The following is a 12,577-nucleotide window of genomic DNA, read 5'->3' on the forward strand; positions in this document are numbered from 1 at the left end:
GGGGGGGGGGGGGGGGGGGGGGGGGGGGGCGAGCTGGCGGCCGAGTCTGCAGGCTGCGGGTCACTGGTGTAACAAGGAGGCTGCGCAAGGGAAACGGTTAGTGGCATGCAACAGGTGCAGGCGGCCTGGGAAGCAGCTGACTGACGTACGAGGGTGGCTGCGACCGAGGGTCGAGAGTGGAGAGGGGAGAGTGGAGAGTGGGCGCGCAGGCGAGTGGAGAGGTGGGCGGGCCGCAAACTGCTTTGTCCGTCAGCGACCGAGTGAATACATGGGATGGGATGGACGGCGCGAGGGCGCCCATGCCGAGCCTGCGTGCGCGCGGCCCCGACCGACGACGGGCAGACGGGCAGACGGGCAGCCGGCGACGAGGCAGGTGCAGGTGCGACGCGTGAGCCCACGGCCGACGGAAGCGGGCAGGAGCGACGGGCAGAGGTGGCAGGCGCGACCGCGAGGGGGAAGGCGGTTGCGACACGCCCCAGCACTCACTCACTCGCTCACTCGCTCGCTGGCTCCTCGACTGCCTGGATGCTGGCGCACTTACTTGGCTGCTGCTGCTGCTGGCTTGCTCGCTGGCTGGCTGGCTTCACACACTCACATCCACACCCACACGGGCAGACAGGCCCCAACGGCGCGCGCGCGCAAGAGGGCGAGAGAGAGGGCGAGAGAGGGCGGGCGTGTTACGATGCGCGGCGCGACAGCCTGTGCGACGCTGGCGGTTGGGCGTGGCGATGGGCTAGCGGTGCCAGTGCGATGCTATGCAGGCGGACGCTGGGCAGGGCGACAGGGCGACGGGGCGGGTCGAGTCAAGGGCGTAATCCGGGCGCTGGACTGGCGGCGGTGCTGGCAATGGGATTTCCACGAGCGGTTGCGCTTTCGGTCGCGATGGAGGTGAGCAGTGGGAGACGCGCCTGCCAATAGGAGCGCGAGGAGAAGATGGAGGGGGGGGAGGCTTTGAGCGCCCGAGATGGGGGAAAGCTTGGGCTTGGGGTGTAGCGCGCGCGCGGAGAGGCGGAGAGAGACTGGGTGGCTTCGTCCTGGCACTGCGCCTGCCTCGCCACCCGACGCGCCACTCAGCGCCCACTGCCCTTCTCCCCCTCCCGGCCCGCCCCGGACCTTTTGCTCGCGCCTTCCGACGACAGCCTTGCCCAGCCGGACTTCTGCCTACTGCCACTACAGTACACCTACACCCTGCACCACGCCTACTACATACTACTCCATACTTACCTCACCACCACCACCACCTCACCCCCATCTTGCGCCCGCGCTCCCACCCGCATGTCGTCAGAGCACGCCTGCAAACTACTACATGCGCTAGCCGGCGATCCTCCATGTATGCACGCCGTGCCACCACCTTTCATTCGACAGCCCTACGCAATCCCACGTTCTCCGTCCCTCTTTGGCCCCATCCACCACTGGTGCTGGCTCTCCTCAGACCCCACATGGCTCGATACACACACGCCGCCTGCCTCTAGCTCTTGTCCCGTCCGTGTGCGGCGTATACCCTTCGTCGTGCCGAGTCCCCTGCCGTTGCCAATCCATGTTCCTTTTGGTGTGCGCAGCCGTGTCTGGCCCGGTTCCCCCCCGCGCGCCCTCTCCCAGTAGCATCGCCCCCGCCATGTGTCGTTGTCAAATATGCTCGTCTTGTTGGGCGCGAGTGCATGCATGCAGCCTTGCTCTCAGCTTCACTCTCCCCCCCCACCGCTACATGACGCTTGCGCTAAGCCGCTCCCGGAGCAGAACCTCACCGTTCATCCTGCTGCTTGCCCACACAATTGCCGGTAGCCTATGAGCTACGTGTCCATGGCCGTGGGAGCATGGCCGCAGATCAGTGCGTCAGCCCGACTTGGGCCAACTCGACAGCTCATCGTGCAGCGAGTCCCACGGTGCCGAGCACGTGCTGCCTAGCTGCTAGATCCCTCTAGGAACCCAACGTCTTCGCTAACGATTCAGTTTGCTGACTGACCGAGTACCCAGCTCCGCCTTGGATACACCGTGTGGCGTGTGGGGGGCCGGTGCTATCGACTTTGCTTGACCACCCGTTGTACGTACCGAGTCTGCTCATGGACGCCAATGCCGAGAGCTTCACATATCATTGCCTGAGTTACGGTACTACCATCATACTTGCTCACAGCTGGGGTCTCGAATCTTCCAGAGGCACAGGTGCCGTATGTCTTATGGTGGCATGCTGTGCAAAATTTGTCCACCAAGCCACACTCTATCGCGGCTCTACACTGCGATCGGCAACGACTGCAACCTTCCAGCAAGGGCCCATCTTCATCTGACCTGACTCCGATGGCCGAAATTCTGCCGCCGTACATGTCGGTCGTACCCCCGGTGGCTCCAAGCCTACGTCGTGTACCCTCCCTGTCAAAGTCATGCCGCATGATCCGGGGGGCTTCTATTGCCCAGGTTGTTGGACAACCTGAATGTTATTCTTCTTCTGCAAGCCCCAAAGTCAGATCTGTCTATTCCTTTTGGGGAAATGTAACAATAATGCACAACATACCTTCCACTTTTCCATTTCATCCTGCTTGGACTTGTACTGCTTGACCAGCTCGTCGAGCGCCTTCTTGAGGCCGTCTGAATTCGTCTGCAGAATCGGTACCACCTCCTTGACCGTCCGCTCAGTCAAGACGCCATTGATCATGCGGAAGCATTTCCTATCCCCTGAAAGTGGCTGCAGCGTCTCTAGCACCAGTCTAATGCACAGTCAGTCACCATTTTCCGTGTGATAACTCTATCGCCCGGGCCAAAAGCAGCCTGGCTCCCCTCTTTTTTTTCCCCCATTCTTTGCTTTTTCCAGATGCAACAGAACAGACATCACCGAGGGAGGGGGGTCCCTGGGGAGACAAGACAAAAAGAGCTGAATCGCTTCCAACAAGCGGTGTGACCAAGAGAGGGGGGGGGGTGAGGGGAACCAAAAGGTCATGCGGTCATGCACGACCAAATTTCTGAAGCACACTTCACTTACTTGTGCTCTTCGGATTCTTGCTCAATGTCGCCAATCTTGGACGCTATCGTCTGTAGCGTATTCTTGTAATTCTGGTATGTTGTCTGAAGCTCTACATTTTTTTTCTCCTCGTTAGATGCTTTGTGAAATCATGTATGAAGAGTTGTTGTCTTTGATTCACCTTGTTGCTTCTTGAGCTGTGCTTGTGACGCCATGCTGGATTTTGGTGTGTTGGGTGGGTGGGTGAGAGCGAGAAGCAGAGAGACAGAGAGGTAGAGCGAGAGAGAGAGAGAGAGAGAGAGAGAGGAAGCCTGGCTGTGTTGTCTCTGGGTTGCGGGGAACTCGGAGGAGAGAACAAAGATGGCAAAACGCAGATGCTTCGAATCTCAACGGCGGTGGCAACCCGCCGTTGCAACAAACAAAGTCAATCTGCAAAAGTGCGTAAGCTGAGATGTCCACTCGCGAATCGGTTCTGGTAAAAGAGCAAGTTGATCGCAGGGCAAAGCGGCGACGGCGGCGGCGTTGCTCAGCGCTCGGACGTTACCTAAACACGCCCTCCCCCCAGTTCACGAGATCTTTTGCCGTCGAGCCAATGAGATGGGCCAATTAGCACTTTGGCTCTCTCCTCCCCATCCCCATCTCCAGACATCCACGCCACACAAGACGACGACGACGACGAAGGGCCCAGACATCCCACTCTGCATACACCATGCATCCGCATCTGCACACGGAAGAAGTGCAAAAGAGTGCGTAAATCCGCTTTCCCTTTCCCTTTCCCCTTCCCCGGCAAACATCGAAATCCCCGCTAACCGGGCGCATGGCAACGGGCATACAGACTGCGCCGACGTGGTAGCCGCGCTGGAAGAATGCCACGCCCACGGGTTCCTGTGGAAAGTGACGGGCAACTGCACCGACGCCAAGCACAAGGTCAACATGTGTCTGCGCGGCATCCGGCTCGAGCGCACGCGCCAGAACCGCGAGGCTGCCAAGGAGAAGCGCGACAAGATCAAGAAGGTGTGGAAGGAGCTGGATGAGAATAAGTAAAGGCGTGCGGGACTGCGAGAAATGTGTTGAAGAAGAAAAAGAATAAGGAGAGGAAGACAAGGAGAAGATGAGGCAAGGGCGCTGTACGATTTACCTTCATACTGGTGGCAGACTGGCATTGCAGGCAGTTGGAGACGTATAAGGCTCGCGGCTCGCAGATGCTGCTTTTATATTATGGCGCAAGGATTCACGGCGTCAGGGAGCAGACTACGGCACGATCTGGATGGGGGGAAAAAGGGGAATTGTACTATTACATGGAGGAGGGCTAGGCCCGACGTTTTCTTCTGCTGCGGCCACTCCCCCCAAAAAAAGGAGCCCTTGAATTGCAATTGGAATACTACTCGTCATCTGAGTTGGAGCTGGATAGGCCGGGCACAGGTGTACCGGCCAGAGGTGTAGTGCCTAGGCTATCCAGTCCTCTCTCTGTGATAAGCCGACCTCCGCCATCTGCAGGCAGCGCCGGAAGTCCAGATTCCTGGCGGATCTTTTCGTACTCGTCGCCAGTCTTCTGTAGCTGTTCTTGAAGGTACTTTTTGCGTTCTTCAATCCTCGTCTTGTCGTCGTTGAGATCTTGCATCTTTTGCAGAATCATGTCTTTTCTTTGTTTCCTCGACTGTATGTCGATTGTGAGGCCTTGGAGCACTTCGTCCAAGTCGGGTAGAGGCGTGATTCGGGGCGGTGTCTTGGTGCCGTCTTCCTCGTCCTCAATCCTCTGACCGTATCGTCCCGCGCGTGCTTGTGCTGCAGCAAATGCAATGTTCCTCTCTTCGTCCGAGTCGCCCGACCCATCATCTCCTGACATTCCCTCGGCGTCGTTGATGAGCTCCGCCATCTCCGCCCGCCGTCGTCGCTGTGCCTCTTTTTCTGACTTGCGACCAAGGGATATTTTGCCATCCTCTACAAAGTCGTCGAATCCTTCCGCAATGTCTTCGTCGTCGTGAACCAAACGAGTCTCTCCCCATTTTTCCTTTGGTCGAAGAGAAATCTCATTCTTATGCTGCCGGAATTCGTCCTCTCCCTGGTCGTCAGATGCCCAGGCCCGGTCATCGTCGTCAAGCGCATTCTCCTCCTGTGCTAACCGTCGCCTTCGCGCCTTCTTTTCCTGTATCTCGGCTTCTGTGGGGATTGCGGACGAGGCCTCGAGCGACGCGATGGGTCCGAACTTGGAGGCAATGTCCAGGGCCCGAGGTTCCTCCTCTTCCTCGTCGGCTATTTTCAAGTCTCTAGGTGTTGATGGGGTCGAGTTGCGCAGTTCGGCAATATAGTCTTTGCTGTATTCCGTCGGCTTGGCTGTTTCGGATACCAGAGGCGAGCGCGCGCGTAGTTGTGCGCTCTTTTCTAGGGCTATGCGACTGAGGTTCGCCTTCTTTGGAGTCACAACTGCGTCGCTTGATTCATCGCCATCGTTCGCCTCGTCTCCACCACCAAAGGAAATCCTCAGTGAAGAGCGCTTCTTTGCTTTACCAAGCGCAGGCCGCTTGACGACTACAAGGCCAGTTAGCACGGAGCCTTCGCCAGCTTTCAGACGGGCCTGAAAAGGTTCGCTGCAAGTTTCCCCAACGTCAGAAAGGCTTGCAATTGCGACATTTTGCGACTAACCTGTAGGCTTCTGGACCTCGCTTTGGGAGTTGTTCGCGCTGTCTGCGGAGTCGTCGTCGTCATAGCTGCCAATCTTGCGCGCCACGCGCGTGGAGCCGGATCGTTTCATAACTGTGGGCGAGGGTCTGTTGTCCAGCGCCGTGTCGGTCGCATCAAATTCGTGTGGAATGTTGAGAAAGGCAGCCAGGTCGCGCTCACATGTCGCTGCTGCCGCCTGTGCACGGACCCTCCGCAAAAAGCCCTACTTGGAGCTACCTATCCCACCATGCGCAACGCTCTTGCTCGTGAACACCACGCGCGACATAAGCCCCTACACGACCAACACGAGCGTATCCACCTGAAGCAACCACTCGCCGCACGCGCAGAAACACCGCAACCCACAAGTGCATCTCCGTCGCCAACATGCCGCAAGCACAGCCCGAGCTCAAGAAGGTGAGTTTGGAACACCAATCCAAGTTACCTCTTGCTAACTTGCACAAGTATCTCGAGAAGCGCGTCCTCGTGCAGCTCAATGGCAGCCGTAAAGTCATGGGTATCCTCCGTGGGTACGATGTATGTATACTCCGATGCCCCCCCAAACCTTCAAAAGTAAGCTCACTCTGTGCAGGTCTACTTGAACATTGTGCTGGACGATGCGCTGGAGGAGAAGGCCGGCGGTGAGAAGGTCCGCATCGGCATGGTTGTCATTCGAGGAAATGCCGTGGTCATGCTCGAAGTACGTTTCCCTCTAGCCCTCTACGTGTCTACCACCCGCTAATTCGCGCTGCAGGCACTCGACCGAATCAACCAGGACGTGCCCAAGATCGGACGATAAGAACTTGTCGCGACCGCAAAACGCCACACAGAAACGCCGTTGAACCGGACCGTGACAAGAGCAAGGCGACAGGACAGATTATGGAGACGATTACATAGCACATTAGGCCTTTGAGGGAGTGGTGATAGACGGGCATACTTCATTAGGCCCTTTCCACTGCCCTCCGTGTCCGGTGCACTTTACGTCTACCGAGGACATTTTTTTTCTTGCGGAACGTCGATGTGGACATGGTCGATATCCACCGTACGACATAGTACCCCATGATACCACACTGAGCATCACTTCATTCAGCATTTGGGAGGGCATACATGGTTGGATCTGAGCAAAAAATGGTCAATGTATGAAAACAAGCGCCAAGGGTTCTTATAGCCATTACTATCATCAGCATCAGAATCAAGAAATTCAACAGCTCACTTAGAGAAAGTCGATCTTTTGCTCGCCTCATCTATTACGCTGCAATAGTCGAGTTTATATTGACAAGTGGCAAGGAACTATCTATAACTTTGCTTTTCCCTGACCTCTCTTGAACTCCTGCACCAGTTGCCACGCAATCTCGGCATAGGGCTTGGTCATTTGGCCGTACTCTTGGGCCTGAGCACTGCTGGCCTGGCGGAGAGCATACCTGGCGGCAATGCCCTGCATGATAATGGCAAGCCTGTAGGTGGAAAAGGCGTCGCCCCAGGTAAAGTCGGGCGTGGGATCCCAGCCGGCGACTTCCGAGTACCAAGCAATCAGCTGGTCGCGGGTGGGCAGGCCCGGGGTGGCGCCTGGCTGGAAGCCCTTGTGAGCGCGGCCAATCGTCATTGCAGTTTCGTTGGAGGCGGTGACATAGGGAGCGAGGACGTTGGTCAAGTCAGACAGCGGATGGCCAATAGTGCTCATTTCCCAGTCCAAGATGCCAATGACGCGGGGCTCCGTCTTGTGGAAAACGACATTGTCGATTTTGTAGTCGCCGTGCACAAACGTGGCGCGGTCCTGCGGCTGCGTCTTGGGGTCGGTGAAAAACGATACCATGGCGTCTTGGTGCGGGATCTTGCCGACGGGCTCCCCCGTCTCCTTGTCCTGGGCTGCCGCTTGCGACTGCGATATCGTGTTGAAGGTGGTGATTTGGCGGCTGTAGAAGCCCGAGTGCTTGCCGTAGGATGCTAGGTTTACAGAGGCTGGGTCTACGCGATGGAATTTGGCCAGCGTGGTAATGGCCGAGCGCCACCTGTGAGAGAGTGAGTATTCCTGTTAAACATGTGTGACCCAATGTGAGTTTTTGTTTTTGTCCGTCTTTTATTTTTCTGGATGTTGTTGAGGGGAAGAAAAGGGCATATCTTGGTCATACATTTTGGTTCGTTCATCAGCAGTCACACTGGGAAGGGCGGGATCCTCGAAGATGCGGCCGTCGAGGAATTCCATGATGTAGAAGTCGGTGCCAATGACCTTTTCGTCTTGACAGAGACATAGTGCTCGTGGAACGGGCACGTCGGTCTTCTCCAGCGCATGGATGATGCGGTATTCGCGGTCGACTTTGTGTGCCGTCTGTGAGCAGCCGTCAAGTCAGCCTTCGTGTGCATTTTTTTTTGAAAACAAGGCTGCTATGTGGTGGTGGTGGTGATGATGATGGTGATGGCGCATACTTTGGATAGCAGCTGGCCCGGAGGCTTCTTCCTCAGAACATATTTCTTGCCAGTCTTGTCCGTCAGCTGGTAGGTTGGGTTCGACTGGCCATATCCAAACTGTTTCTTGATTAGCAAACCATGTTTCTATCATCCGGCTTGGTTATATCGCGCTCAACAGGTCCAGGGCATGCATACTTGTTTCACGTCCAACGGGACCTGGATTTCGGGCACATGAGCAGAGATGTAGCGCTCCAAAGACGCTACGTCGATGGGCTGCCGAACGTTGCCAGCCATGGTGGGTGTGCGTGGAGAGAGGGCATGTCAGGCGCGCGCATAGCCATGTAGTAGTGCGCGGTTGAGCATCACCGACCGTTGGGCCTCGGCAATTCCCCAACATGGGGGGACTTGTCTCGGCGGGCCGGGAGTGGCTGTCGCCTCCGCAGCCGCAGCGAGATAGTTGATACCGTAGAGGCCATGCAGCGCCGATGGAGACGTATTTCCGCTGGCGCAGTAACATTAGTATGCTTGTGGATGGGTGTGCATGCCTGCTGCTTCTTCCCACAGCCACGGGTTCGGCGTGGCGGTTGATTGCAGTACTTAGTGAAACCAGCATGCCTGTCGTAGCGCCGCTCACATATGATATGATGATCAAAGAAATGCAGTCGTGCCCCTCCCCTCCACAGCGTGCCCCGATGCGAAACCTTGTGCATGGCCAGGGAGAGGTATATCGGAAATGTGGGAGCGTTTACCCGGGTCGGTTCCCCTCACGTGCCCACGCGTTTGCCCAAGGCTCGGGTGCAGGGACCATGCTGCGGGTCAATGGACAAGGGCGCGGCTCTGACTTCATCATAGAGTTTGCCTGCTGCAAATGTCGTCCTCTTGCTGGTCCAGGACAAGCGTGTCAAAAGTCGTTGATCGCGACGACTCAGGTCCCTTGCCCGGAAAAGTGGCTCGACTCTGCTGCGTGCCGACACCTGATGGCAAGCCCACCTTGCCCACCTTGCCCGGCCCCTGAGGTGTCACAGTCGCCGGCGCCCTCTCTCCAATCGAATCCATCAGAGATGGGCCGTCTGTCATGCGAAAATAGCAAAGCTGTTGCCGTGGCGCCCGCCGTCACACCTACTGGCCCGGCGTCGCTACCGTGGATGCATTACTCGAGAAGCCTTGTTGGGCGGTGCTGGTGCTGTCAGGTACAGACAGAGCTTGCGTGCCGTGAGGCGGGAGCCCGGACACGGCACGGAGACATGACAAGAAGACGGCCGGCGCGAAGACACAGGTCGAGTATACGGCCGTCTTGCAGACCAAATAGGAGACGCAGTCCCCCTAAATGCGAAGATCGCCATTCATTGGGCCGCGGTCGGTTAAATAATCACGCTTTACTCTGGCTCATGACTTGGCTGCCCGGACCCCTGCAATCCCCCCTCCCCTCTTATCAAAACAAACACCGTCCTTAGTCCTACCTGACGTGTGCTACTCGGAACAGGTCTACCCTGCCAGCACAACGGTCCGGCATGGCCTACCCGCAAACTCCCAGGCGCCTTGGAGCGCGACCGACGCTGCATCCCACAGCCTCATCGCCCAACCTGAATGCCAGCGTCAGCAGGAACATGGCACGGCAAGCCTCTCTCTCAGCACTAGTCGGTGGCGGCTCCTCACCAGCAAGCAGAATGGGCGCAGACGGCCAGGACATCGATGTCGGCGACACGGTCGATGTCCCTGGAGGCATGGTCGGCGTCGTCAAGTTTGTCGGCAGCATTCGCGGCAAGCAAGGCGTCTTCGCCGGAGTCGAACTCAGCAGAGAATATGCGGCGCGGGGCAAGAACAACGGCGCAGTCGACGGGTACGCATAGCGCAACCCTCCCCTCATTGCCTGCCCGCCTGTCTGTACTGACCATGACCACGCAGCACCCAGTACTTCGACACCTCGGTCCCCGGCTCCGGCATCTTCCTCCCCGTCCACCGCGCGCAGAAACGGGTGTCAGGAGGCTCGTCTGACTTTGCTCCCGAACCCGTCACCCCGTCGTACCCCAACTTTAGTCTTTCCACCACCGACAAGCCCAACTTCAGTCCTGAGGCCCACAGGGCCAAATTCTCCCAGTCCGTCGGGCCCGGCGTCCGCGCGACTAGCCCGCAAGCAAAGTCCAGCCTGGGCCGCTCCCTCGCACGCGCAGAGTCGCCGTATCGTCAGAAGTCAGGCTTGAGTGCGGCGCCCGCACGCAACGGCGCCCGCACACCCTCTGGCTTCTCCAAGAGCGCAATCGGCGCACCCCCGCGCTTCGCAAGCCCGGCCCCTCCTCGCTTTGCCAGTCCCGTGCCCAAGGTTCACCCTCCGCAAAAACCACGAACACCAGGCCCCCAGCGAACCTATTCGCGGAGCAGCTCTCGCGTTGACCACCAAGATACTATTGATGAAGACCTCGAGACCACTCCGGTCGGCGCCGCGCGCACGAGCAATGACTCCATATCCAGCTACAAACACCGCCGCCCGGGCTCGCGGCTCGGCTCGGCTCCAAATGAAGAGGTCCAGCGTCTACAGGCTCTCTTGGATGAGCGGGAAAGGCAGCTTAAAGAGCAGGCTACGTCATTGAGTGAGATGGAGGCCAGTCTTGCCGAGATCCAGAGCCTGATACCAGAAGACGGAATGGATATGGGATCGGCGCATGGAAGCAACGAGCCCAGTGATATAGCGCAACTGAAAGCACTTCTCCGCGAGAAGAACGAGAAGATTGCCATGCTCACGTCCGAGTTTGACGCACACCGCTCCGACTTCAGGAGTACTATTGATACCCTTGAACTAGCGAGCACCGAGACGGAGCGCGTATACGAAAAGAAGGTCGAGGAGCTGATGGAAGAGCTGCGGGAATACCAGTCTCGTAGCGATGATGTCGAGACTGTTGCCATGCAGTTGAAGCAATTGGAGGAACTCGTGCAAGAGCTGGAAGAAGGCCTGGAAGACGCACGACGAGGCGAAGCAGAGGCCCGAGGAGAAGTCGAGTTCCTTCGAGGTGAAGTGGAGCGTGGCCGTTCAGAACTTCGTCGCGAGCGCGAAAAGGCGGCTGCTGCCCTAAAGGGCGCGGGCGCAATGGTCGATGCGCCCCAAGGCCCAGGGCAAAGAGAAGTTGAGCAACGAGACGACGAAATCCGAGGACTCAAGGCTATTATCCACTCCTTGAGTTCTGGTGGAGATGACCGCGTCCGTTCACCCATAGCACAAGTCTCTGTGGACGCTGAAGAGCTTCAACGAGCAAAGGCAAACGTTGAACGCTTGGAGCGCGAAAAAGAAGAACTCCGTGGCCTTGTAGAACGCAAAGCATATAGAGAAGAGGAACTGGAGCGTGAGATTGAAAAGCTCAAGAGTCAGCTCGGTCTCGTCGAGCAGCGCGACAGCATGATCAGCAACGGTATGACCGAAGTTCCAGCCGCCCCAGTAAAATCATCAGAGCGCGACTCCAAAGACACAGTCATGAACTGGAAGGACTCGGCACAGCACTCTCGACACGACACGCCCCCCGCTCTCGCTATCATGCCAGAGTCTGACGGCCGGTCATCCGCCAACAGCAGTCATCTGTGGTGCGAGATCTGCGAGACAGGTGGTCACGACATCCTCAACTGCTCGTCCATGGGCGGTGACGCTTCATCCTACTCCCAAGCCGACGACCACACCCGCCACAACAAAGACGTCGTCATCGAGGGTCTCCGCAGTCTCTCCGTCTCAGACCGTCGCCCCTCGATTCTTACCCCCTCTAAGGCGCCCGGCAGCGCCCCAACCGCCCCTCTGCCCAACCCCTCTCTCGACACCTCAAACTCCGATCTCGTCCCCCCGAAGGGCGCCGCCATTGCCGACCCAGATAAATGGTGTGCCCTGTGCGAGAGTGAGGGCCATGACGTTACGGCCTGTCCCAACGAAGATGCTTTCTAGACTTTCTCTTCCTTCTTCTCATGAACACATTGACGATTCCAGCGCAGGCGTTCGATAGAACAACAACAGGAAGAAGAAGACGAAGAAAGAAGAAAGAAAGAAAGAAAGAACACAACCAAAGCAAGAAAAGAGAGAGAACCCCATTCTCACGAATCGTCCATGTATGTTGAGCATAGCAAGAACACAAAAGAAGGGGGGGGAGGGGGTAGCAAGAGCGGGGGGTGGAGAGACGGTGTTTTGAACCCTTTTGTGCGGTTCGAGAAAGCGGGCTTGTGTGATTTTTCTGGCATCCATTTCCCTGCTTTTTTTTCTTTTTCTTCTTCTCGTTTGGTTTGACAGAAGCATATGATATCCCCCACCCCAGTCTTCCTTGCTTGCTTGCTCTCTTGCTTGCTCTCTTCCTCCTTCTCTCTTAACCTGCTCACCTCTCAATTCCACGACTCCCCCCCCCTCTCTCTCCCTTTTCTTTTCATCCAAGCCACGATTTCAAGCAGTGTTAGCAATCCCTTGCCTTTCTTTTTTTTCTTGCCCGTTTTCTAACAATCATATTATATTGCTTTCAATTTCAAGAATTAGTATAATTTGTATCTTTGATGAATGTGTTTACATCTCTCTTCAGGTAGTCTAAGTAGCCTCACCTTCAC

General features: G+C 57.1%; 6 protein-coding genes across 6 annotated transcripts; 3 read left to right on the plus strand and 3 right to left on the minus strand.

Annotated features, from left to right (window-relative positions):
• Nucleotides 1-2,398: 2,398 nt before the first annotated feature.
• On the minus strand, nt 2,399-3,165 carry SETTUDRAFT_160162 (uncharacterized protein; the record flags this gene model as incomplete). The annotated part of the gene is made up of 4 exons (XM_008025426.1): nt 2,399-2,440; nt 2,507-2,699; nt 2,972-3,062; nt 3,132-3,165. The coding sequence occupies 4 exons, from the start codon at nt 3,163-3,165 to the stop codon at nt 2,399-2,401; spliced, it is 360 nt and encodes a 119-aa protein (XP_008023617.1).
• Nucleotides 3,166-3,659: 494 nt separating this feature from the next.
• Nucleotides 3,660-3,994, plus strand: SETTUDRAFT_27048 (uncharacterized protein; the record flags this gene model as incomplete). Its single annotated transcript, XM_008025112.1, has 2 exons — nt 3,660-3,696; nt 3,786-3,994. 2 exons carry the CDS (start codon nt 3,660-3,662, stop codon nt 3,992-3,994), a joined length of 246 nt encoding a protein of 81 aa, XP_008023303.1.
• A 337-nt stretch (nt 3,995-4,331) lies between these two features.
• SETTUDRAFT_27049 (uncharacterized protein) lies at nt 4,332-5,702 on the minus strand (the record flags this gene model as incomplete). Its single annotated transcript, XM_008025113.1, has 2 exons — nt 4,332-5,479; nt 5,594-5,702. 2 exons carry the CDS (start codon nt 5,700-5,702, stop codon nt 4,332-4,334), a joined length of 1,257 nt encoding a protein of 418 aa, XP_008023304.1.
• Nucleotides 5,703-5,898: 196 nt separating this feature from the next.
• Nucleotides 5,899-6,817, plus strand: SETTUDRAFT_168204 (uncharacterized protein). The gene is made up of 4 exons (XM_008025427.1): nt 5,899-6,025; nt 6,074-6,145; nt 6,201-6,308; nt 6,363-6,817. The coding sequence occupies exons 1-4, from the start codon at nt 5,996-5,998 to the stop codon at nt 6,405-6,407; spliced, it is 255 nt and encodes an 84-aa protein (XP_008023618.1). The 5' UTR covers nt 5,899-5,995; the 3' UTR covers nt 6,408-6,817.
• Nucleotides 6,818-6,858: 41 nt separating this feature from the next.
• Nucleotides 6,859-8,308, minus strand: SETTUDRAFT_148650 (uncharacterized protein; the record flags this gene model as incomplete). The annotated part of the gene is made up of 4 exons (XM_008025428.1): nt 6,859-7,617; nt 7,738-7,934; nt 8,033-8,131; nt 8,210-8,308. The coding sequence occupies 4 exons, from the start codon at nt 8,306-8,308 to the stop codon at nt 6,903-6,905; spliced, it is 1,110 nt and encodes a 369-aa protein (XP_008023619.1). The 3' UTR covers nt 6,859-6,902.
• A 1,373-nt stretch (nt 8,309-9,681) lies between these two features.
• Nucleotides 9,682-11,933, plus strand: SETTUDRAFT_106911 (uncharacterized protein; the record flags this gene model as incomplete). Its single annotated transcript, XM_008025429.1, has 2 exons — nt 9,682-9,854; nt 9,920-11,933. 2 exons carry the CDS (start codon nt 9,682-9,684, stop codon nt 11,931-11,933), a joined length of 2,187 nt encoding a protein of 728 aa, XP_008023620.1.
• Nucleotides 11,934-12,577: the final 644 nt, after the last annotated feature.

Source organism: Exserohilum turcica (assembly GCF_000359705.1).
Source record: "Exserohilum turcica Et28A unplaced genomic scaffold SETTUscaffold_14, whole genome shotgun sequence".
NCBI classification, from domain to species: domain Eukaryota; kingdom Fungi; phylum Ascomycota; class Dothideomycetes; order Pleosporales; family Pleosporaceae; genus Exserohilum; species Exserohilum turcicum.

Coding starts and splice junctions, on each gene's coding strand:
- SETTUDRAFT_168204 (XM_008025427.1), top strand. CDS start 5,996: ATGCCGCAAGCACAGCCCGAGCTCAAGAAG. Junction 6,026..6,073: donor CACAGCCCGAGCTCAAGAAG/GTGAGTTTGGAA, acceptor AACTTGCACAAG/TATCTCGAGAAGCGCGTCCT. Junction 6,146..6,200: donor GTATCCTCCGTGGGTACGAT/GTATGTATACTC, acceptor CACTCTGTGCAG/GTCTACTTGAACATTGTGCT.